A 24,743-nucleotide genomic window follows, 5' to 3' on the forward strand; every position below is an offset into this window, starting at 1 on the left:
TTTTTTTTTTTTTTTTTTTTTTTGTGAAGCTAATGGGTATGAGGTGGAGGCCATTTTGCTAAATGAGCCGCTAGCTCACAACCATCAAACCCTATTATTTTTTCAATTAATGAGCATCTTTTAACAATTACACACATAAGATACTGCCAAAAAACTAATAAATCAAGATAGCAAAAGGGAACTTATTTTTTAACATAATACAGATATGCCCGGACTAACGCTTATTAAAAGATAAGCGTAAGCACATATGAGAATTGAAGCTCCCAAAAGGCTAAATGGCGATGTTCAACATTTTCAGTTTTTAAACACTCTTACCTCCTCCAGAAGCAAGAAAAAATATAGCAGGAGAGAGGAAACCCAAGGTGAAAAACAATTGAAATATCTGAACTCTTCAGAAAACAATCTGTGAGCAAGATTCAGAAGAAACCAGCATAATTAAAAGTATAGGACGCATGGATACTCAGAATGATTGTCGTGCTGATTTCCAATATCTGTTGGATAAAATACTTGCATCGTGCTTCCAACACATGCATAACACTGGAAGAATAGTTCTAAAAGAACAAAAGACCATGTAATCGGTCAGAAATGGATTTTTTTTTTTTAATTGTGCCAGACACCTCAGGATTATGGCTCATCTAAATGGACATAAGACAATCCTCTGACATAGTTTATGACACTTTAGTTTAGATTTTTGACACTAATTAACACAAGTGAAGCACATATTAAACATGTGCTTCATGGGCATGTTTAAATCGGATATTGGATTGAACACTGAAATTTTCTTCCAGTTCAAGATTAGAAATCAAAGATGTCAAACAGTTAATGCTTTAATAGATTTTGATAAAACATAACATATTCATCATTAATGAGTCAGTAGTTGATATTGCGTAGTGTTTGCGCACCATTATTTGTGTTTATCCATGTCCCCGTGTCCTACTATCCAAAGATACTACCTGACCATGTATCCTACTATCCAAAGATGTTCCCTGCCCTCTTGTCAGTTATTGTATCATGTCCGTGCACGTATTCGGCGCCTTCCTAGTCCAAAATCCAGCTTTTGACATCCGTAAATTGGATATGAGGAATAATAAGTTCGGAATGAGAAAGTTTACCATCTGAAATTACTTCTAACTATATTTAAGGAGAATTGTTCATCGTACTACTTTGTTCCAAGGTATTAAATTGTAGAACACCAAGGACAGCTTTCCTAACGCGCATCTCATATCCAGGGCACCATAGACACTTACCCATTCTTCGTTTGGCCAGGATCTGGCAACCGACAAACATAATGGCAACAGTAGATGACCAAATTTTGCCAATTTTGAGGCATACTTCAGGAAAGACTCCATTTATTAATGATAGGTAGATGACAAGGTTACTGCAAAAGGTAGGAACAACATTCAATTGATTTCCCATATAAAAGGTCATGCAACTGATCCTCAAGAACTCCGAGTGACAAACTTATTTCAGATGCAAATCATGCAATGGGCAAAACTGATAAGAAATGTGATAATCTGAATATCAGTTGTCTAGATTTATAGTGCCAAGAAAGCATACTAAAAGCAAAAGAGAAGCTGACTAGCATAAAAATTACAAGAGAGAAGAAACCAAGCAAACACGTATACCTATAACCATATCAACCAGCATTGTCACAATATAGATCGTAAATTCCAGCCTTGTGACAATTGTGGTGTATGAGCCTCTAGACCCGTAGTATTACCAAACTATAAACAAAAAGCACTTTCTAATCCATCAGGAAAGAAGACAATATGATTGTCAAACGAACCACTTTTCAAAAATGAAAATGCAGTCAACCTGAACTACTTTGTTGCTAACGAACAGTTTCTATTAAAAATTAATAATGAAGTTTACTACAGCATTTCCATCGGCATGTACAGATGGTTCATGCTGATATAACTCATACAAATAAGCACTGGAATTATCACTGAAGGGTTTGAATACAAACTAGAAAAACTAATAGAAATACGAAGATAAACTTCTCTAAAAATAAAAATGGAATCGTCCACACCTACATATTTTACTATGATCATTACAAAACTCCAGAAATCAAATGCATAATAAAGATTTCAGAGATATGCAATCAGTATGGACATAACACTTTCCACTTACCTTAGAACTCTTACTGGGCTTTAAGAAAAAGGAAGAGTTGAGACACCAAGGCCAGCCAAGCTGAAAACAGTGAAGGGACCTGATATAGAGGGGAAAAGGATCACCAAGTCACAAAGAAATGCAGGGTTTCTTCTTTCTTTCCAATTTTGCTTCTTCGCCTTTTTTTTTTATACAGTGAGAGGGTGTGTAATAAACATAACAGGACGCGAACTTTTGACTTACCAAAAATATTCATTGAAATCATCATAGTTTCTCCAGGCAGAGTGTGGTGCCCGCCCATTGTCATTGCTAGCTGCTTCCTGGATAAGGCAGATTCAGTTACTTTAGGTTTAGACAGGTAAGGTTACATTTCTTTGAAACATAGTTAATTCAAAAATATGTGAAAAGGTACTGGCTACATTACAGAAACTGAGTAACAGAAGACTATTGCAAAATTTGTCACTTGCCAAGGAAACTGACTTTTGAGCATGGCCAAAAATATTCAGAATTCTACTTTTCCCTTCTAATATCTAAACAAAAAAAGTGTACCATTGATGATTCAACAGCAATCCCCACAAAAACCAAATTTAAGAATTAAAAGTTACCCGTTTAATTAGTTTACCACCACCAAATATTTTTGCCTGCAGAAGGCTCATTTAATAGTAAGCCGTACGGCCCGTACTTGATTCATCATAACCATCTCATGACTATTCAATTTATCTCATAATTAGATCAATTTGAGCACTGACCACTGTAGCAGCGGAAATGGTCTCTTTTAAAAGTTTAGATATCCAACTTGCAAGAACAAGTGAGTCTTATCCATATCAGATATGTTCGATACTTGAACAGTCTGATGCACGATAGATTTGTGTCAGATACTCTTCGTGATGTATACTAAAAATGTGTAATGTGCACTAGAAATATTGGGAGACATATCATAAATGTATTTGGCTAAAAGGTTAAATATCAAATATATGATCAATAATGGATTCTCTTTCTGACTTACCATGCATTGCATTTTTATGATCTGTCCAATTTCTTGGCAAAGTATGATTATTCTTACAACTGAGTAATAACACAAGTATAATTTATTAATTTGTATTCATATCATATTGGTATCTCAAGTTTCTAAGATTTGCAATCTCGATGAATTAAATTCTATCACATCACTAATGATGTTTACGCATGTGCGTATGCATGTACGTATGCATGCATTTACGTAATTTTACATTGAGTACACATTATGTACGTATAATACAAAGAAATTATGAAATAAAGAATGATATCTTTTAGATATTACACGCATTAAGGATAAGCATATGCCTAAGCTCATGGTATAAGTGTCTCCAGGTAACAGCACAATTGCGCAAACGAACCAAGTTGATGCTGCTAATCGATAAATAGATAAAAAGAAACAAAGAAATGCAAACTATAAAATTTATAATTGTGAATTAACATTATGAGACAGAAACAAACTTACAGCAGCTAAAACATCATATAAAGGAAAAATAACGTGATCAAGAAATGATACACCATTCTGGGAAACACAGCTTTTAGCAGGCTGAGCACTCTGTTCACGCAAAATTTCTTCCAATTCTCTTGCCATCTGTGGAAACAACACAAGCACAACAGTCAAAAGAGAACAGCAAACACTAATCATGCAACAAATAGTAAGTAAACATGAACTAAACATCATTAAAATTCATGTGTTCTGTATATAACTACTACAAAACAGATTTATAGACATGGCTGTACTAGATGTCAACTTTTTCCTTCCCGCATTTCCCTCAAAGAATGCAGCCTGCTGATTGGTGCTTTCCCATGAGGATATCCATCAGATAACCACTACAACTTATTGGGTTCTCAAAAAATATCAACACAGGTGGATCTTTTTACAAATTAACCATAAAAAATGTGTGGCAACCTTCTCATGCGTTCACAAAATAGAATTTAAACAGTTTCTAATCACTTCCATACATTCTCATCATAGTTACACCAGGCAACAGAACTAAAAGGTTGCTATTATACTGTGTACATGACACATTGATGACTGAACAGATTTTATTTTGCTAAATTATCAAATTGGTATTTTTTGCTACACCCCTTTACCAGTTTTTTTTTTTTTTTTCCTCCGTGAGTTTTTGGTATTAAAAGTCCACCAAATGTGCAAGTAGACGGACAAATTTTCAAGATCAACCCTTTTCGAGATTTTATATCAAAAATCGACCTATTTGAGATTTATTTAGCATTTTCAACCTAGTTTCAGCCAGCTGGCTGAAACTGGATCGAAAGTGCGAAATAAGTTGCTAAAACTTCATAGGATTTAGAATCACATGTAGTTTAGCAGACAATTAAATTGCACGGGATTCTCAATTCTGTGTTTAGAATTAGGCTAAACTCCCCGGGATTTAGATTCCCGGGAAGTTCAATATATAATTTCAAGTTCGAATCTAAAATGATTTCAATAGTTGGCTAAGTAGTTAGCTAAAAGAAAGCTAGAATTCAATCACTCAAGTGGTCTTGAGTTCGAATCTCATCCCAACATATTTTTTTCCTTGAACGGTAAAAAAATTTTACAAGGCTGGGATTCAAACCCTATGCTTCCCATCCAAGACTTATAGGCTAATGCTATAACCACTAAACTCAGTACACGTAATTGCTTATTTTGTGTTGTTTATTATAAACTTCACGGGATTCAAAATCTCGTGAAGTTTGGTAGCAGACCACCATCTACGCCAAGCTTTTTTGTTTAGCGCTGATTAATTAATGACCAACTCTCGTGAAGTTTTTGCAACTTATTAGCAATTTCGACCGAGTTTCAGCTAGCTAGCTGAAACTAGGTCGAAAATGCTAAATAAAAGGTAAGTAGGTCAATTTTTGAAAATTAAGGTCTATGGTTTTGATAATTTGTCCGCAAGTAGACATTTTATCATCGCCGCCAGTGAAAAATTGGCAGGTAAAATACATGTGACTTCACGTGACTAAATTTAAGGGATATTAGAACACTAATGTTGCTGTGTTCAAATGATATGGCAGGGATTAGATGATGTCGCACAAATCAAAGACAGAGAGGGACAATTAATACCAAATTCCCTAATTTTATGCTCAAGATTTTCACCGGCGAGAAAAATGAGTACCTAGTTGCACACTTGTTAACTTTTAATACCAAAAAGTCATCGAAGCAACAAAGAATACCAAATTAGTAAAAAGGGGTGTTACATAAAGAAAACCAATTTGGTAATTTAGCCCATTTTATTTGGGTACGTTGGTAATTCAAACATGTCATGATGTAAACATCACTACAAATCAAACAAAGAGTGAACTTGAAATATGAAGAAAACAATTTTTGTTAACTTAACTATGTGTTTTAACACAATGAGTTAACTATGTGTTTTAACACAATGAGTTCATGTCAATAAGCAGAATAGGTCCCCATATTGACAACAAGCATAAAAGAAAAGGCTCAGCATAAATAGTAAAGAAGATCCAGACGTAATGTTAACCATACCAAAAAAATTAAAACATAATTGCAAACCACTCTAAGCCACATGACATAAGATGACAAAGAAGCATTAAAAATTCAACCATTTGATTGATGGTTTGAATCAGGCGTTTTAACTATGGTTCATATAAGCAAAGTTATGTCTAAAACCTCGCCACTAGCCATTATGTTGGTAGAATTTCTAGTTATCAGTTCCAGCCCGAAGTATTGGTCTTCGGTATATATGACTAGCTTATTAAATCTAAAAGATAATTAAAATCTTATATTTAAAGGACAAAAAATCTAAAAACTCTCGACATGATTCTTCATATTGTAACCAGATTAAACTAAAATTTGATGAATCTTGTAGGCGACTCTTCAAAATTTCTCAAGTGCCTTGTTTGGATGGGCTTGAATAAGGGAAAGGGGCAGGAAAGTAAATAGGTTTACCTTGTTTGGGAGATTTTTTGAAAAAGGAATGGAAGGAAAAGGAGTTGACAAAGTTTACATCCGTTAATCTGGTGCAGAGGAGGTAAAAGATTTTGGACCATTATGATATGAATCTAAAGGCTAAAAAATGATTCCCCTCCATTCCCATCACTAACCTCCCAAACATCATTATTACATTTCCCCTCCCCTTTCTTTCCATTCCCTAGCCTCACTTCCCCTTCCCCTTCCAACTCTCAAACATAGTGAAATGATTAATGATGTAACATTTGAATTAAGAATACAATTTTAGTTAACTGAAAAATAAATATGTTGATTGCACAAAATATAAAGCGTTAGTAGCAGTGTAGCACATGCTAAACATAGACTGTTCATCATTCATCTGCCATTACATAACTTAGTTCTATGATAGAGATAGTCAATTAGTCATAGAACCATCCAGTTTCTGCTACATCAGTTCATTGATTTCATGAGATTATTATAACTCCTCGTGCTACTTTTTATCTGCAGTTACTGTTCACATGAATCATTATTATTCTGTATAAAGTAGCGCATTTTCTGTTGGTAACATGCTTTTCATATTATGATTATATATATATAAAAAAATTGGTTCTGCTGTCAATTATTAGTGCTTTTTTGTTTTCCCTTTTTTGATAATGTCGGTAAGTTAACATCATGGTGAGCAGAAGGTTAGAACGGTAGAGGGTGACACTTTACAAAGGGAGAGAGGAAACCGCAAAGATGACCGAGTGAAGGGAGAAAAAAACACTAAAGTGGGAAAAATAAACTAAGGGGCTGTTTGGTTATTTCCTAAAAAACCAAAAAATAGAAATGCAAACCAAGAAAACTCAAAAAGTACAATTTCACACATTTCCATCTCTAAAACTCACCCACAACATCTAATAAAATATTATTTTTATCCAACAACTCATCCATCACATCTAATAAAATATTATTTTCATTCAACAACTTATCCATCACATTCACCACATCTAATAAAATATTATTTTCATCCACAACATCACTCAACTCATCTCATCTCATATTTAAAAATTACTCACATCATCCAATAAGATTGTGACAACTCATCTCATCTCATTAACATTTCATTTCTTTGTTTTCCTCCCAAAAAATTAGGAAAACAATTTCCTTAAGTGTGGGTCACATCATCCAATAATATAATGACAACTCATCTCATCTCATATATTTTCTTGTTTTTAAGAAATAACCAAGCAAAAGAAAACAACCTATTACAAGAAATAGGTTTCTTATAATTTATTTCATTATTTTTTTCGTCAACCAAACAACATCAAAACAAGTTTTCTTAAAAAATCACTCACATCATCCTATAATAAGGTGACAACTCATCTTCATTTCTTTGATTTCCTTCTTTTTTTAGCAAACCAAACACTCCAAAAACAATTCTTTGATTTAATAGTTTTCCATTTCTTTGATTTTCAATTTTTTTAGGCAAACAAACAGGCCCTAACATGGAGGAAAAAGAACTCGAAAAGAAAAAACAATTGCCTTTGCGGTTTTAGCTGTATCATTATTTAGTTTTTTGAACCCCTTATGTAAAACATTTTTGATGTATTACTACTGTCATTTCAAACCCTTATTGACTTATTGGCTTTATCCTTCTCCAAATCAAGTCTGTAGTATCGCGAGTTTCTTTATAATAGTTCCATAAAGGTCCTGTTATATACAAATTCCAGCTTATGATTTGGTAATGATTAATAATATTTTGCAATCCCACTCCTTGAAGCTTTGGCACAACTACATCGAAAATTCATAATTTCTAGTTATGTTATCCAGGTACTATGAAAATTTTCATAAAAACAGATCATGAATAAAAGTACAACCATGAGAAATCAGTGGTCAACAATAACTAACAACAGTTCGATTGGAAAAGGTAAGAAACACTGAAAATTTTATCTTTATAATGGATACTATATAACTAGAGAGCGCAGCACAAAGTATTAGTGTTTAAAATAAGAATGGAAAGATAAAGAAGCATAATGATTCATATAGTATTTATTCAGTAATGTATATAGCTTAACTATAATAGGTTTAGAGCAGATTCGCAGAATGCAAGTGCAATCCATGATTACAAGGAAATCTGCAGTCAACAATAAACACAGTGTTCCATTGGAAAAGATATCTTTATGATAGACGCCAACTAGGTAACGAGGCAGTACAGAGAGTACTAGTATTTAAAACACACAAAGGCGCGTGCGTGCACCCACACACAGGCAGGTACACCCACACACAAGTGTGCACACCCACGCATGCGCAGACAAAGACATATATATACATAGAAATTAATAATTTGCATGCAATCTTTCATTCACATATTTTGATAATAAAAAAATAATATTTTTATGTTTCTTTCACTATGTGAATTATAAACTGAAAAAACGTTCATTTCTTAACTAGATACGTAGAGGACCCTCTAAAATCACAATTCAGAACTGAGAACATGCTGTAACAAACCGAACACCAAGCAAGTTTCTGGAAGTGGATCTGAAGTGTAGAAAATACATCCAAGAAGCGGATCGCAAGTGTTTTAAATTAAACTGTGAATTATATAATTGAGTATACGTCTGAATGAATGTATGTGTATATTCAAGGAGTGTGTGCGTCATGTACAGGTACAAAAAGTGTCGGATACAGGTACTACATCATAGGAGTGTCCATCCAACATAAGTATGCATCCATTGCAAAGCCAAAATATGCCTTGCAAATTTATATAGATATTTATTTTTCTATTGCAAAACTACCCCCTTTGTCCACAATTCCACTTTGCGATCTACTTTTACAAACACAATATCATCCTCAAACTATATACATAGGGTGGTTACATAGATGAAAATAAAGCATAATAGTTTTGCCTAAGCCACCAATAAGATCGAATATTTGTCGCACTATCAGCTGGTTATATAGTGAAGTCAAGTTTCTTTTATATATTGGAATGAGCAATTTGAAAAATAACATGCTGCTTCAGAAACTGTTATTAGTAAACTAATAAGACTAGCAATATGGATAGATAACTGGAGAATGTTTAGTCCTTGTAAAAGTTGAATGAGACAATTTGCCGATTGGATATAGCATCTTCGAACAATTAGTCTAGAACATTAGATATTCGGAAATTACATGAAATTGCCAGATAAGTCATATTGAAGATCGAGTAGCATAAGATCAGGTAGTCAAGGGAACTTACATGATGAAATATGTAGCATAAGCACTCAGGAAGAAATCTAACATTGCTAGCCTCCCCCCAGATCAGATAAAATAAGCAAATAAACAACACTTTTTTTTCCTTGACTGCTGACTCCAAACTGTGGAGAATCAATATAGTCAATAAACATCAGATTGTTGTCAGTAAAGGCGAAATTAAACTATAATTTTTTTCTAGAGCAACCGCAACTACAGGAGAAGGTCACATAATGGAAAGAATTCGTACTTATTCCAAACCGGACGAATGGGCAAGTAGTTGCACCACTTAATATAGTTTTCAAGGGATTTGGAGAATACGATATGCACAGCACCTTCATCTATTTTCTGCAAAGAGAATGTGAATCACAGAGCTTGGCATGCTTCAGTTCAATATTTCACTAATAAATTTACATGAAATAGAAAATAAAAAAATTAATCAATATGGAATCATGAAAGGTAAAGCTTGAGTTTTGCAGTAAACTAATAAAGCAAGCTAACCCTGCATAACCTACAAAAGAGAAGAAGAACACAATAAAACCCATAGTCATCAGAAACATGGTAAATGAATAAGTTTGTTGAAACTTTTCCCTACTACCAACTAGCCTCCTAGGATTTACCGCAACCAATTGCATGATCAGCTGGAATGTCATAGGTGCCAACTGGCCTTTTAGGATTTGTGGCAAGACAGGTCCATAATTTCAATGGTGGCATGTGATCAGAGGATAAACGTCAGGTTAACATCTAATTTAAATCTCTTGAGGAGCCTCCGCTCCATAGCTAACCTGATTTCGGTAGGTAAAGTCGGATGAGAAAGATAAATGAGATCCTGTTTCGCTAAACAATATAACGGTTTAGAAGGCTAGAGAATATTTTCTTTTACTTGTTAAGTAGAGTGCTTAACTGCTTATGAAATGATTGATAGGAGATTGTGTTTGACTTGAAAAGAGGTAACGGTCTAGAAGGTTAATAGTGTTGTTTCCTTTTACTTTTTAAGTAGCTAGAGGTGGATAACTAGTCCATCTTTGACGAGAAGGTTAAGCAACTCATCTAACTTCTTCAATTCTCCTTTGAGTGCCTATGACATAAAAGCACTTAAGCCACCCATCGAAATCAGCTCTTTGCAATTGAGTAATAACAAAATAAAACATAGTTTGTAAGATGTAAATATTATTATACTTGTATCTTTCAGCACAATAGTTGTATTGACACCCACATGTTTCTTCCAATCATATTAGAGAATCTCAGAGTTTTAAGGAACCATATACAAGGTTAAAATCTCATAAATTAGTCAATGCATGAGATTATCTAACATTTCGTGATGAGGATCTGATCTGAACAGAAATTTTGATAGATCGCCAGATGTTCATGTAGTAAAGCTTCATGGGAATGAAAGCTTGATGTTGTTGTCGGGTGCTCTTGATGCAACTAGTTTGTGGTTAATACTCTTGATGCAACTAAGTTTTCAGCACACTCTAAATAATTTAAATGAAACTAATGCTTAAATAGAGGGAAACATCATTTAAAACATCATGAATGTGCTTATAAATATGTCCCAGAGGGGGGGAAATAACAGAAGACTACAAGAGAACTGAAGAAAGTTACGAATCAAAATGCACAAGTGTGACGCACTTACAGGTTCGTTTCCATCAAGACTGCCAAGACGAGACTGTGCATTAGCAAGAAGGTGAACTATATGTTCACGTTGGTTAGATACATTATCTTTCTGCAGCACAGAGAGGAGAATACAGAAAATTCGTTGGAGATCTTTCACGTCAGTTAGTAATACATTAGAAATTACACAAAAATGCAATGTGTAATATATTGTTGACAAATGGAAGCTAATCTGAAGGATGAAACTTGAAGGAAAATGTTCAAGAAACCAAATTGTGAAATTATATGTAACTACTGTAATCAAAATCTAAGGAGTCAAAAATTCAATTTTAGTTGATGCAGATCCGGTCCCCCATCATTAATTTAACTTCAGATCCTACATGTTCGCACCAGCAACCAGGTTGAAGCAATAAGACCAAGTTATAGACTGCTTCCATTATACAAGTCATGAGTACTATGCGCTTCTATAGGTTTATCATACGAAGAAATGAAACCAACAGGCACAAACAATATGTGCAAGCGGAGAATGAATATTCCCTTTTCTTCTAATTGCAACAGTTCCCTCCAGCATGTAAAGCATATGACTCGAGAACGTACTGCTAACACAAATGACAAAAGTTCGTAACACCCTTCAGTATAGGATGAGGAGTGGCTATACTAACACAAAAGATTCATATAAGATGGATGTAAGCAAGAACTTCATTAAAAGATTGAAGAAGGCACCCTGCTTGGGACAAGCTATAAAGGGGCACAGAAAATGTTGCGGTTCATGAGAAGGTTATTCACATCCTCACTCTGCTTCTAACTACTTAACAAATCCTGTCTTCTCAATGTTTGAAGGCCTGTGAATAGAACTTCAAGATTGAGGACAGAAGTTCTAAAGTTTAAGAATTATGCACGAAAACAAATATAATCGACCAAATTTCAATGTTATAACATGCAGAAACAAAAGCAATATCCACAAAAGATAATAAGAAAACTGATAAGAGTGTTCAAATAAGTTTAGACATGTGGAGAACTTGATAATGTGGGAACTTTTTCATACCTGACAACCTAGTTATAGTTGAATGTCATTTCATATGCTCTGAAACATGTGCCATTCTCTCTCACATCAGCACAACAAATATATTTGGTGGAAGCCACGTTCATCTTTCTATAACTAGTTGCTAGACAAAGATATCTAAAACAAACACGGCTTGTTGTCATATAAACTTCCGAGAGGTACAAGCACTTGTGATTGTGATTTGCCGTTTTACTACTTGTAAATTGCTTGTTTGTCCCAGATCGCCCTCCCAAGCACGGAAGCACTAATATAAGCACGGAAGCACTAATATAATGAGTGGACAAACGTTATAGGGATATTAAACAAAGAACTACTATTTTTCCCTTGTGTACCCCAACCAAAAAAAGGAAATAGAAAATCCTTCTTCCAGATGACTTCCCATTTAACCCTCGAAATAGCCTTTTAATTCAGTTTCACCCCACAAATTTTTTTGCCCCCCAAAAAGGACAAACCAGGTGACATTAGTCACAGAGGTTTTTTCAAGAATTAGAGTCAAAAAAGACCGCTGCAAAAAAAACTTGCCTTGGGAAAAATATTATGTTACCAATTTGCACTATCTTCATTAATGACACTACAGAATAAAATAATTTTTTAATAGACAGCAGAATACGACATCTATCTAAAAGAAAAACCAAAGCTGAAAAGAAAACATTTATTGAAAAGAAAAATCAGACCTGAAATCCAAAGACATACTGTAGGAAATCAAGCATATCTGCACTCCTTGTAGCAGGAACCAGAAATTCCGCAGGAAGCCTAGGTAGGCCCCTAAAGTACTTTAGCGATGACACCGCAGCCCTCACCTAAAGAAGAGAATCGTCAGAATAAAGAACTAGGCACGAAAGGCATGAGAAAAAATACTTTTGACAGTATTAATTCACCACCTCTGGAAATGATGCTATCACATTTGTTACAGACGGTGCGTCCAACGGAATAATGTTATAAGATACTACATCCTCTGACATTGCCGCATCAGATTCCATGACCCGTTTCATCTAAAATGGCAAAAGTAAAGAAATGATTTGTCTATAAGACTACAAAAATACACTGTATAGAAATCAAGTGCATAAACAATAGTCATACGATTTCTCAAACAAAGATAAAAGATTAAGCTTTCCAGAAGAGAAATAATCATGTATCAAAAGTAAGTAATAACAAATGTCTACAGAAAAGGACACCTCTTCAGGGATCAATCTGTCAGCTGCTTCAGGTGACATCTCTTTCGTGAGTTCCTCAAGTACCATACCAAGAACCTTAAGTGTTGCAAATACTTTCTTCCTTTTCACAGACTTACGTTCCAACCTGTTTTAAAGAACACATGGCCAAATATATAATAAGCATACAATTCTTGCTTGTGACGAAACAGTCAGTAGAATGAAATATCTAAATGAGAATCAAGGCACATACTCTTTAAGGTTCCCACTGAAAACACCAGATTCCCTCAATTTCATCTCATCTTGACGTAACTCATCCACTTTATGCTTTTCTCTATAAAGCTTGTAAAATTCTTGCAAACGAGCAATGTCCTGGCTACGGTCAATGCTTCCACCATCTCTCTTCGCAAGCTTTTGCTGAAAATTTGTTCAATGACATAGAGCCTCTAAATGAGACTAATAGAAGAGCAGTAGATGACTTAACTTAATGAACCATCAGAAGCTACTAACTCCATACTAAAACGTCAAAGAAATTATCCAAGGAAAATAATTATGAAATTGATATTATACGTAAAGTATTACCCTTATAACTGACATTAGACCCGTCTTGAATTGAAGAACACCTCTGCCCTCGCTGTTAGGATCCAAATTTTGGGACAATGAATATGCGTGTTCACATACTGCAAAAGGAAAAAAGGTTACGCAGGTGACTGTCATTGTCCAGCAAAAAAGGGAAAAGTTTAACTTTCAGAGATAAAATTAGCAGAGATACGGAAGAAATGTTCGGTGATGGCTCTGACAACATAAAATTAAACATGAGATTGTACATGCGAATAGTAGAAAGAAATGTCAGAAAGATTTACTATTTAGCACCAATCTCTTAGCATTCTACAGATTCCTGAGCTCAACCTCACTGGTACCAGTATACACAACACATTATTGATCCCGAAAAGACGGACATCTCCCATGTTCTAAATATTTTTCTTTCAGAACCCTAGTGCCCCACATAAGATATCCCTTTACACTCTCTAATTCCAGCAATTATGTAGTGTTTTCTCCACTTCAAGAGCCATTATTACTATCGCTTTCTCTCAGATGCAAGGTTCTTATGTCCTTCCTGTTTGATGATTTGATCTATGTGATAGTTACAAAAAGAACTCCAATCCAGTCTCTAGATTCAAATACAAAGTCCATTTTTTCAACTTTATTGAGAGTTATTTCTTGCACTACTAATTTAGGAAGCACTATTATTTTTATTGCCTCCGTCCATATTTCTTTAGCGTGTGAGAACCCCAGTTTTAGCACTTGCTACCAAATTTTTACTATACAGTGCCTTCTTATATTAGCTACTGTTCTCTTCTCACTAAGAATTTCTTATAGACAACTTTATCAATCTAAAATTTCTAGTTCCTTTACTTACAATTCGCTCGTAATCGGTAATCTATGTTCCACAACATGAATTTGCCCTAGTCTTAATTGTCGCATCAACATGGTCCTATTGTTTCTGACTGGCACACATCATTTATAGCCCATGAACAAATCATCTCAAATCAAACTTACCCTCAATTCAGGCTGCATATAACTTCTCGATGCACTCTTTAATAATCTCATTCATAGTTACACAGTACGTAGCAGGACGTGGTGCAAATGCAGGGACGCAATTCGCCACGGAGAAAATTTGTATTTGACAGGGGTAACTTGCTTCAGTACGCAAGTTAAATCAGTCGTACGTTGTAAAATAGTTTTGGGCATGCTTACAGTTTTTGTAAGTGTATAGTAGAACTAGAAACTAGAAAGCTAATTATACATTTCAATATATTTTCATACATACTACTTGAATACTTCTTTTTATGGAGTTCGCTTTTTCTGTTTTTCTTTTCACATAGTTCACGTTGGCATCATAGTTTCATTTCACGCTTTATTACGGTAAGTATTTAGTTAAGTAAAAATATTGACTACTGTATTCTATTGTGCACCTTCCTTCACTCGATTGCGCACATTGCACTTTGCCTTGCGCAGTTGCACTTAAAGCCTTGCGCCCCACAGACTTGCAAGAGGTACGCCAATTGTGAGGAACCAATCCATGTATAGGAGGGAATCGGTTCGCAAATGTACCGATAATCGATTCGCAGGAACTGTACAATGATTCAAGGGGTAGTCCCAGGAACCACGCAACTATGATTTTTTTCCTCCAATATCATGGGTAGTTTACAAGCACATTATATGCACGTTGTATTCCACAAGCACTTACTTCCTTAATAGTCATGCTTACATTATACAAACATCTCAACCAACTATCTTTTTGCTTGTTCGATCTGGTTAATACCGGGAGCCTCTCACACAACTAATCGCTTGTTTCTTTATTTGAAAACCGGACTGCAGTAGCTGCAGATCTGGCAGTAAGGGTTTTTACAGGCCTGTGATTGGACAAAATTTATAGTCCACTTTTGGACCCGTTATAACAATACATTATAGGTGTTCAATTGCGTATAATTTGGTATTTGGTGAGACCGTTGGAGTTTTGCATGCTTTCAACATATAAGAAAATGATGCAAGCCTGCAACCTGGTTTCTCCCTTCCATTCTAATATTCACAAAGATCACTAACATTGTCTGTCCTAGCTAGTGGACAAAACCCCTTCCCACTAAACACTTCAATCGTGATTGCAAGTTTTCATTTCTTAATCTACAAAAGTTCTAAAAAAAGATGTTCCTAATGCAGTCCCACAAAACCCCGCATGATGCCCGCCATCCCTGTTTACGTTTTAGTTGTTAGCTGACTCTCCTTTAGGCACATTTCCTCGTGCAATATGCGCTTTTAACAAATACAACACAATATAAATTTTAGGGATTTTATATATGTGGACAATGGTAAATTATGCTCATTCATGCTTCATGCAAAAGTTTATACTCCTCATGTATCTAGTTAATAAACTAATGAGGCATCAGAAACTGTAAATAACTACTGAGAATTTTCCCTTCTTGATTAACGAATCAAAAGCAAAACACTCATTAATGACTTACAGATTCTCGAGATATTAGGATCCTCGTCTTGGATCTCATCAGCCGCTCTCAGTATCTCATCAATGTGTAAATTGTTCCCAAGCGACGACGGCACATTCCCAGCGATCTCCCAGTTCGCATCCGCCCCCGGCATTTTCTGAACCAAACAACAAAGTCAGCGACGAATCAAGACACAACTAAAACCCTAGCTAACAAGAATCAAACGAACACGCTCCAATTACAGCTGAAACGGAGCTGCTGTCGAGTTAAAGCTAGGGTTTCGAAACCCTAGATTGAGCGATCGAGCATAAACCCTAGCTCGAATTAGATCCAGATCGGACAGTGAAATCAAGGAAAAGTAACAAAAAAGTGAACAAATTAACAAAAAATAGAAAGACTGAGAGCAATCTCACGACGAGATGCAGAAATTTTCGTTCCCGCCCACAGTTTTCGTTGGGTTTTCAGCAAAGACAAAGAATTTAGTACTTTTAAATCGGAGGGGACGAGGAAAAGAAGAGAGAAATGGTATTGACTGTAATAAAAGGGAGGAAAAAAGATGAACGGTGAGTTGTTCCGGCGGAGCGCGTTTGCTTGTTGCACCGGCAGACCAAGGGTGTGCAGGATTTGCTGTTCGGTATAAAACAGCGTAGATAAAAAATAACAAATGAAATGGAAACGCGTTAACTCCTAAGTGCGGGGAGCAGTGGTTTCAATTGGCTTGAAATGCTGTTGTGTGTATGTTTAGCGCATCTGACGGACTAAAATTAGTATCGTGAGGTTTGGTCCGTGGATGATGAGAAATCATACCCTTGAATTTGGAAAAATGAATGAATTCTTGATTCTGGAAGCTGATCTTTACTATCCTTAGAAATGAAAAGGCAAAATAGCCTTTTGTAGAAGCTTGGTGACATGTTGGTATATTTTTTTTAGTTTTATCATATTGGTATATTTTGTCGACTCCGACGTCATATAAGTCTTAAGTTTTTTGCCGGAGTTACTGTTCCGGCCAGAGCTGACAAGATTTTTTACATAAAACCCCCTCATTAAAACTCCATCATGCTCCTAACCCTCTCCTCCTCTTCCCCCTCTCCCTCCTCCTCATCTTCTTCAATCTCCTCCTCTCCCTCCTCCTCATCATCCTCTTCCTCCTCCTCATTAGACTCTTCCTCCTTTTTGCCAACCGCATCCCAATTCTCAAAGGCCCTGTCAACTTTTTCACCAAAATTGCCCCTAAAACCCTCCAACTTGTCCTCTTGAACCAACCCTAATCTTCCCAATTACTCAATTTAGCAAAGGGAGCTTCAATTGAGCCTTGGATGGGATGCAAGACATCGGATTGCAGTTGGCATTGTGAAAGGGTTGAGGTATTTGCACTTTGAGTGTAGCCCAAGGATCTTGCATTATAGGTTGAAGCCAGGGAATGTGATTTTGGGTGTGGGTTTTGAACCGAGATTGAGGGATTGTGGATTGGCGGGATTGCTTCCTGCTCGAGTCGATGCTTTGGGCTGTGAGTGTTATGTTGCTCCAGATTGCTTCCAGAGTTGCAGGTAAAAACTTCAAATGTTATTAGCGTTCCTCGTCATCAAGCCCGTGATCCCAGGCCAAATTTAATGAGGAGGAGGAGGAAGAGGATGATGAGGAGGAGGGAGAGGGGGAGGTTGAAGAGGATGAGGAGGAGGAGGGAGAGGGGGAGAATGAGGAGGGTTTTAGGAGCATGATGTGATTTTAATGAGGGGTTTTTATGTAAGAAATCCCGTCAGCACTAGTCGGAATAGCAACTCCGGTCAAACTTAAGACCTATATGGTGCCGGAGTCGACAAAATATACCAATCTAATAAAACTAAAAGAAAATATACCAACATGTCACCAAGCCTCTACAAAATATACCAATCTGGTCATTTTGCCGAAATGAAAGTGTTAATAAATTAGCTTGGATATGAAACGCAAATTACGATAGTAGCATTGATCTCTAAACTGCAAATTCAAAACTACTTCTGAACTACAACAGAGCAATTTACGAGTAAGAATCTCGAATTGCTTTTTCTTATAGCACAAAACTAGTATATCTTTGATCTTCAAGGGTGATACTACTATGTATTGCCGAGTTTCTATTAAAATCTACTCTTCTATACTTATATAGGAGGATTTAAAGAATCACCGTTCACGCTACAGTGAATTATTGTGGCATAAATGACAAACCAGATCTAGCCCTCTGCACTCAAAGTTACTGCTCATGATACAGTATTAGCAAACCAAATCTGGCCCTCCGCACTCGAAGGTACTGCTCGTGATGCAGCATTTACTGTAGCATAAACAGTAAATCAGATCTAAGTGTCTACACTTGAAGCTATTATTCATTTTACAGTTTTTTGTTGTATTATAAACAGTAAAACAAATTAAATGTATTAAAACCTGGATACTCTTTTAAGTATAGAGGAGTAGATGTGATTTTTAAATCAAATATATTAAAACTTATATCATTCTTTAAGTATATAGGAGTAAATATGATTTCTAATTTGAAGCGTACAATAATTAAATAAAATGTGTTAAAATTTAGAGGAATGCAAGTTCAAAATGTGGTGCTTTAAAAAATAGGGGACCATGTCTTGCACGGGTGCACACTAGTCTATACTTATAGGAGGATTCAAAGAATCAATATTCGTGCTACAATGAAAGCTACAGTGAATATTGTGTTGTGAACAGTGCCTCAACCCCCAGTCTATCTAGCGCAGCAATTTATTGTACCATAAACAGTTCTCCCACTATATTTTTTAAGTTACTGTTTATGCTACGATATTTTACTTTATCATAAGTAGTAAATCAAATCAAATGCATTAAAACTTAGATCATCCTCTAAATATAAAGGAATAGATATGATTACTAAATCAAATGTATTAAAACTTTGATCATCCTTTAAATATAGAGGAGTAGATATAAAATATAATTTTAAACATACAATAATCAAATTAAATGTATTAAAACTTAGATGAATGCAAGTTTAAAATGCAATACTTAAAAAAATTGGAGCCGTGATTTGCAGGGGCGGCACACTAGTTTGGATTATATAGCACTTCATATTTTTTGTTTGTTTCCTTATAAAATCTCACTTGATTAGACTTAACAAAATGGCAGAGCCAAGGGCATAGGATGGCCAACAATTATTAATATATAAGTTGTTACATATTCGTGTTTTACATCTTTTATATTATGAAATTATTCCTTGAATTCATAGAAACTGCTACTAGATCTCCTAATTCTTAAATAGTTTCAAATTATTTCCTCTAATTGGTACAACTACTCTTAAATAAATAGGCTAATTTCAAAATAACTTAATATCAATTTCAATGATTTGATGTATTTCTTCAAAATATGAAAGATTTAATGTGCCGATATTGAGAAACAACTAACAATTAAGTAAAAGTTACTATGCAAACAATAAAACGTAAGTTGAGAGCTAGTCCATTATATAAAGAAAAAGAATTGTAGGCCTGTGATAAAAGAATTATGGGTCTGTGAATGAGAGTTATGGATGAAAAAAAAACTAAATGGCTATGTATGGTTTAAAAAAAAAGTAAGCGGTGCGACTAAGAAATTAGTTAATTTGAAAGAAAAAAACATTCTTGTTTCCTTTTTATACTATTTTTTCTAGGCTTTGAAGTCAAATAGGATTAGGAACATCTCTTGTGGGATCATTTCTTAGGTGCTGCAGGTTTACATTTTGGTCGAAAATGTTGGAATCTCATCATCTACATGATTATCATTTGTAAGTAAATTATGTTCCATGCTTTTCTTTTATTCGGAGTTGTAGCAATTTGAAATGGGTATCTATTTCATATTTTCATGTATTTCTTTGCCTTTAATAATTTAACTATGAATTCTGTCTATAGTCACGTGGTTTTACACTTTGTAGAGGAATTGTAAAATAAGAATTTTCCAATTTTATTAAGTTTTACATTAAGAAATAAAATAAATATGTGAACTTGTATAATCCATAGCGTGAATTTGTAGCTTATGGTTACGGGAAAACCAGCTACAATTAGTATATTTTTAGAAGGAAACATTATAAAATTGGAGCACCTTGACTCACCATGGTTGAATATGTTGAAAAAAAAAATTCAAGTATGCACGAGAATATTTTTTGTGTAGAACTTCTAACCCATGTTTGTTGTGCGTGACGGAACAAACACAAACGCCGAGAGAGAAAGTCAAAACAATCCAAAAATAACGGCACCAACTCAAACACAAAAGTTTAACGTGGTTTGACAAATTGCCTACGTCCACGGGGCAAAAATGGATGGGTTTCCACTATAGAGAAAGAGAGTACAAAGTAGAGCAAATTGCCTACGTCCACGGGGCAAAAATGGATGGGTTTCCACTATAGAGAAAGAGAGTACAAAGTAGAGATTACAAGATCACTCAACTAACCTAGAGAAAGAGAGTACAAAGTAGAGATTACAAGATCACTCAACTAACCTCTCAAACAAATCTCTTAAATTAAAACTCTCAAATAAATTGCTCAGAAAGATCTCTTTTTTCTATGCTCAAAATCACTTTCAAGCTACCCAATAAATAGATAGAAAACCCTAAAAAAACGTGACTATATTTATAACAAAACACAATCCCAAACAGATTAGGATTCTAAAAACGAGTCTGCCACACCATGTTGTGGCACACACCACACCCATGACAAACATGTCAGATTTTGACACACCAGGGTATGGCAGACACCACACCCATGGCAAACATGGCAGATTATGTCATACCCCTACTACCTGGGTGTGGCAGACATCACACCAGGGTGTGGTGGGGTCTGTCTTGCTTATTTTTCATGTTTTTCTGAATTCTTTTCCTCAATTCCTTCGTCGTTTTCACAATTCTCCACATCGGCGAAGTTATTCCAAAAACTGAGCCGACACCAACCAAATCAAACGTCTCACTTGTTACGTCCAGTACGAAGTTGAACAAAACCACGACAACGGACTCAATCCACAACAAGTCGAGACCTAAACGAGAATGTGAGCACTCTCCAAATGTTGGTATCAACTCACCAAACTGACTGCATCAAATTGACTGCCTACGTACCCCCTCTCCCAAGGGATTAAGCTGCTCGTAGTTCATCAAACGGTCTCCAAAGGCCCTCAATCAAATAGAAAAGTTTGCAACTCTTCACCAATATCACCAACGGATCTGCAACTGATGACGCTCTCAATGACCTCTAAGTGAAACAAATCAAACACCCCCACCAGAGGTGAATCAATGGCCGTATCCAAATCATATCCACCAGCTGCATTGGAATCAACCAACTCATCATCTGCACACAAATCCAAATGATCCCCTAACTGTGTCACCTCAGCTGGAATCTCAAACAATGCAGAATGATCTGGTGTATGTGGAGTAATCTCCGCCCAGTGTGGAGTAGCATCACTCTCCACCTGCTATGATATATCTAAGGTCTGTCCAAAACTCTCCACTTGCTAAAAGTCAGCTCCCTCATCGAAGCCTCAAGCGAAATGACACTACCAGACCAAACATCCAATGAAGTTTTACCTCTAATCGCAGCAGTCGACAACCTATGACCAAGATGACCCAAATATGTCAAAGCCTCAACACCAGAATCAATGCTCGATATCAAACGTCGGTCCTCCTCTAGCAAGGAACAGCTCACCAAATCTGTCATCTCATCTTGTTGTCCTAAGATTTTCTTTCCACCGAAGTGTCTTAAAATGTCGTGAGCTCGACTCGAATGCAAAAACAGGTCCCTCTTGTACCCCCCACCAAAATCAGAATGAAGTACCTTCACCTTTCTACCAATCTCACACTTCTTCAATCTGTTGGAGACTACTAGGACTTTATCCAAAGGGGATTTGGTTGCAACCCAAACACGCCTAGAACAGTCACCAACAAAGAAAATCAAGCATCTATTACCTCCCAATGATGCCTCATTGGAAGGCCCCCAAACATCCGTGTGAACTCCACCTAAAAGACCTTTAGTGCGGTGAATAGAGGTGCCAAACTTCATCTTGGTCTTCTTGCTCATATCAAAGTGTTCACTGGACTTCAAATTGCAGGTCTGCGCACCCATCTCCAAATTAATACTAGAATGACTAAGCTCCAAATACCGCAGTCTAGTCGAATCAATAGAAGTCGCCAGCTCTATACCTGTCACCGAACTTCCAATCAAATAGTACATGTTATTCCTCCTGACGCCCTTCATCACAATCAAAGAGTCTTCCACGATCTCGAAAACTATGTCCTCAACACGAACCTTCAGACCCTCTCCAACCAAAGCTCCAATTGAGATCAAGTTCTTCCTCAAGGCCTTCAGACCCTCTCCAACCAAAGCTCCAATTGAGATCAAGTTCTTCCTCAAGGAAGGAACATATCTCACACCATATAACTCCGCTCCAATTGAGATCAAGTTCTTCCTCAAGGAAGGAACATATCTCACACCATATAACTCCCTAACTGTCTCGTCAAACATCTTGATGTGAATTCTTCCTCTCCCAATGATCTAGCATACACGGTTGTCACCCATGTACACCACACCACTATCCAATTTCTCAAAACTGAAGAACTATTCCTTTCTGGGGCACACATGATAGGTCGCACCACTATCCAACATCCACTTGGATTCCTCCGAATAGCTACCTGTAGGACTGATAGAAAACGAATAAATATAAATATCAGAAATATTACTATCAGATATAACGATGTTTGCTTCTGATGAAGGTTGCTTCCCTTTTTTCCTTCTGCTTATTCTTCATCTATTCGTCGAGCTTTGGACAATCTTTCTTCCAATGACCAGTCTCCTTGCACTAAGCACACTAATCTTTTCTAACTGTAGGATGCTCTACTCTAGACTGTGACTTTTAATTCTTTCGGTTTGGATTATTCCCTCTTACGACCAACGTCTCCGCTATTGTGTCACTTGTAGACTCCTTATCTTTCTTTCGAAGCTGATAGTTCACAAGTACAACGGTGACCTCACTATATACGAAAGAGATGCATTCCCATTGATAAAGAGTAAGGACAAAAGTCTCATATTTCTCGCCAGGCAAGAAATTCAACAACAATAATACTTTATCATCATCTTCAATCATAACATCTATATTCGTCAAATCTGAAAGAAACTTCGTGTAGTGGTTCATGTGATCACCAATGGAGGTTCTTTTCTTCAATTGGAAGCGATAAAGTCTTCTCTTCAAATACAAGCGATTCTCCACACTCTTGGTCAAATACTTTCACTCAAGGATCTTTCAAATCTTCTTAGCTGAAATCTCATTAATCACATCATACTTTAAATATTGAGTCAAACAAGACCTAATTACACCACACACCGTTCGATTCATCTTCTTCCAAACCCTCTCATCAATATCATCTGGCTTGCCATCCAATTCTAAAATATCTTCTAAATTTTACGCGTTGAGCGCATCTAAGACTTCACTCGCCAAAGTCCAAAATTGTTAGTGCCATTAAACTTCTCCACGTCTATCTTCATAGAGTGAATATTCAAACTTTGGACGGTCTTCACACCTGAAGTACCCTCCACAACTCCTTCTTTCCCGGCCATAATTCCTCAAAGCACCAATAATCAAAACAGAACAAACGAAGAATAGATCCAAAACTAAGAAAAGATAAAATTTTTACCAAAAAGATCCCACATTTAACTCCAAACGAAGCCCTAGCCGAACTTCCAAAGTGATCTACTCATCCAAATAGCCCAAACGTAACCTGAGCTCTGATACCACTTGTTGTGCGCGACGGAGCAAGCACAAACGCCGAGAGAGAAAGCCAAAACAATCAAAAAATAACGGTACCAACTCAAACACAAAAGTTTAACGTGGTTCGACAAATTGCCTACGTCCACGGGGCAAAAAGGGATGAGTTTCCACTATAGAGAAAAAGAGTACAAAGTAGAGATTACAAGATCACTCAACTAACCTCTCAAACAAATCTCTCAAATCTCTCAAACTAAACTCTCAAACAAATTGCTCAGAAAGATCTCTCTTTTCTGTGCTCAAAATCATCTTCAAGCTACCCAATCAATAGATAGAAAACCCTTAAAAAATGTGGCTCTATTTATAACAAAACACATCTCAAACATATTAGGATTCTAAAAACGAGTCTGCCACACCCTGGTGTGGCACACACCACACCCATGACAAACATGACAGATTCTGACACACCAGAGTGTGACAGAAACCACACCCATGACAAACAGGGCAGATTCTGCCACACCCTGCCACCTGGGTGTGGCAGACACCACACCAGGGTGTGGTGGAGTCTGTCTTGCTTATTTTTCACGTTTTTCTCAATTCTTTTCCTCAACTTCTTCTTTGTTTTCACAATGTTCCTATTCACCTACTTGCATATATGTAAATTAATTATACAGTCATATTTGATCGATTAATCTGACTGCACGATTCACTGACCGGTAAACAAGTCAACTGTCTCTCCTATCTCCAGCATCAACCAGCATTTCACCGCGTAAATCAGTCCACGTCGCACTAACACGTCTTTGGTTCTATGTCCGAATCCAGAATGAATATGAAGTTACTTACCTCGGTTTCATAATTTTGGATAATAAAGTTCCTCGCAGATGTTGAATGGATAGATTCTAGGATAGAATATGGGCTGGTTACGGCTCTCCTATTTAAATACGT

At 36.2% G+C, this 24,743-nt stretch overlaps 1 protein-coding gene across 1 annotated transcript in view; it reads right to left on the reverse strand.

The window, feature by feature from the left end:
- Positions 1 to 16,201, reverse strand: part of LOC109836581 (callose synthase 9) — a 77,383-nt gene extending 61,182 nt beyond the window's left edge. Inside the window, exons 1-12 of the mRNA XM_020404530.1 lie at positions 16,102 to 16,201; positions 13,661 to 13,758; positions 13,332 to 13,495; positions 13,103 to 13,226; positions 12,809 to 12,919; positions 12,602 to 12,727; positions 10,887 to 10,976; positions 9,501 to 9,598; positions 9,258 to 9,375; positions 3,590 to 3,715; positions 2,353 to 2,429; positions 2,131 to 2,209 (exon numbers count right to left, since the gene is read on the reverse strand). Of these exons, the coding sequence (XP_020260119.1) occupies positions 2,131 to 2,209; positions 2,353 to 2,429; positions 3,590 to 3,715; positions 9,258 to 9,375; positions 9,501 to 9,598; positions 10,887 to 10,976; positions 12,602 to 12,727; positions 12,809 to 12,919; positions 13,103 to 13,226; positions 13,332 to 13,495; positions 13,661 to 13,675 (1,128 nt within the window). The 5' untranslated portion in view covers positions 13,676 to 13,758; positions 16,102 to 16,201. The remainder of the gene's footprint in view (positions 1 to 2,130; positions 2,210 to 2,352; positions 2,430 to 3,589; positions 3,716 to 9,257; positions 9,376 to 9,500; positions 9,599 to 10,886; positions 10,977 to 12,601; positions 12,728 to 12,808; positions 12,920 to 13,102; positions 13,227 to 13,331; positions 13,496 to 13,660; positions 13,759 to 16,101) is intronic.

Source organism: Asparagus officinalis, chromosome 4 (assembly GCF_001876935.1).
Source record: "Asparagus officinalis chromosome 4, Aspof.V1, whole genome shotgun sequence".
Lineage (NCBI taxonomy): Eukaryota > Viridiplantae > Streptophyta > Magnoliopsida > Asparagales > Asparagaceae > Asparagus > Asparagus officinalis.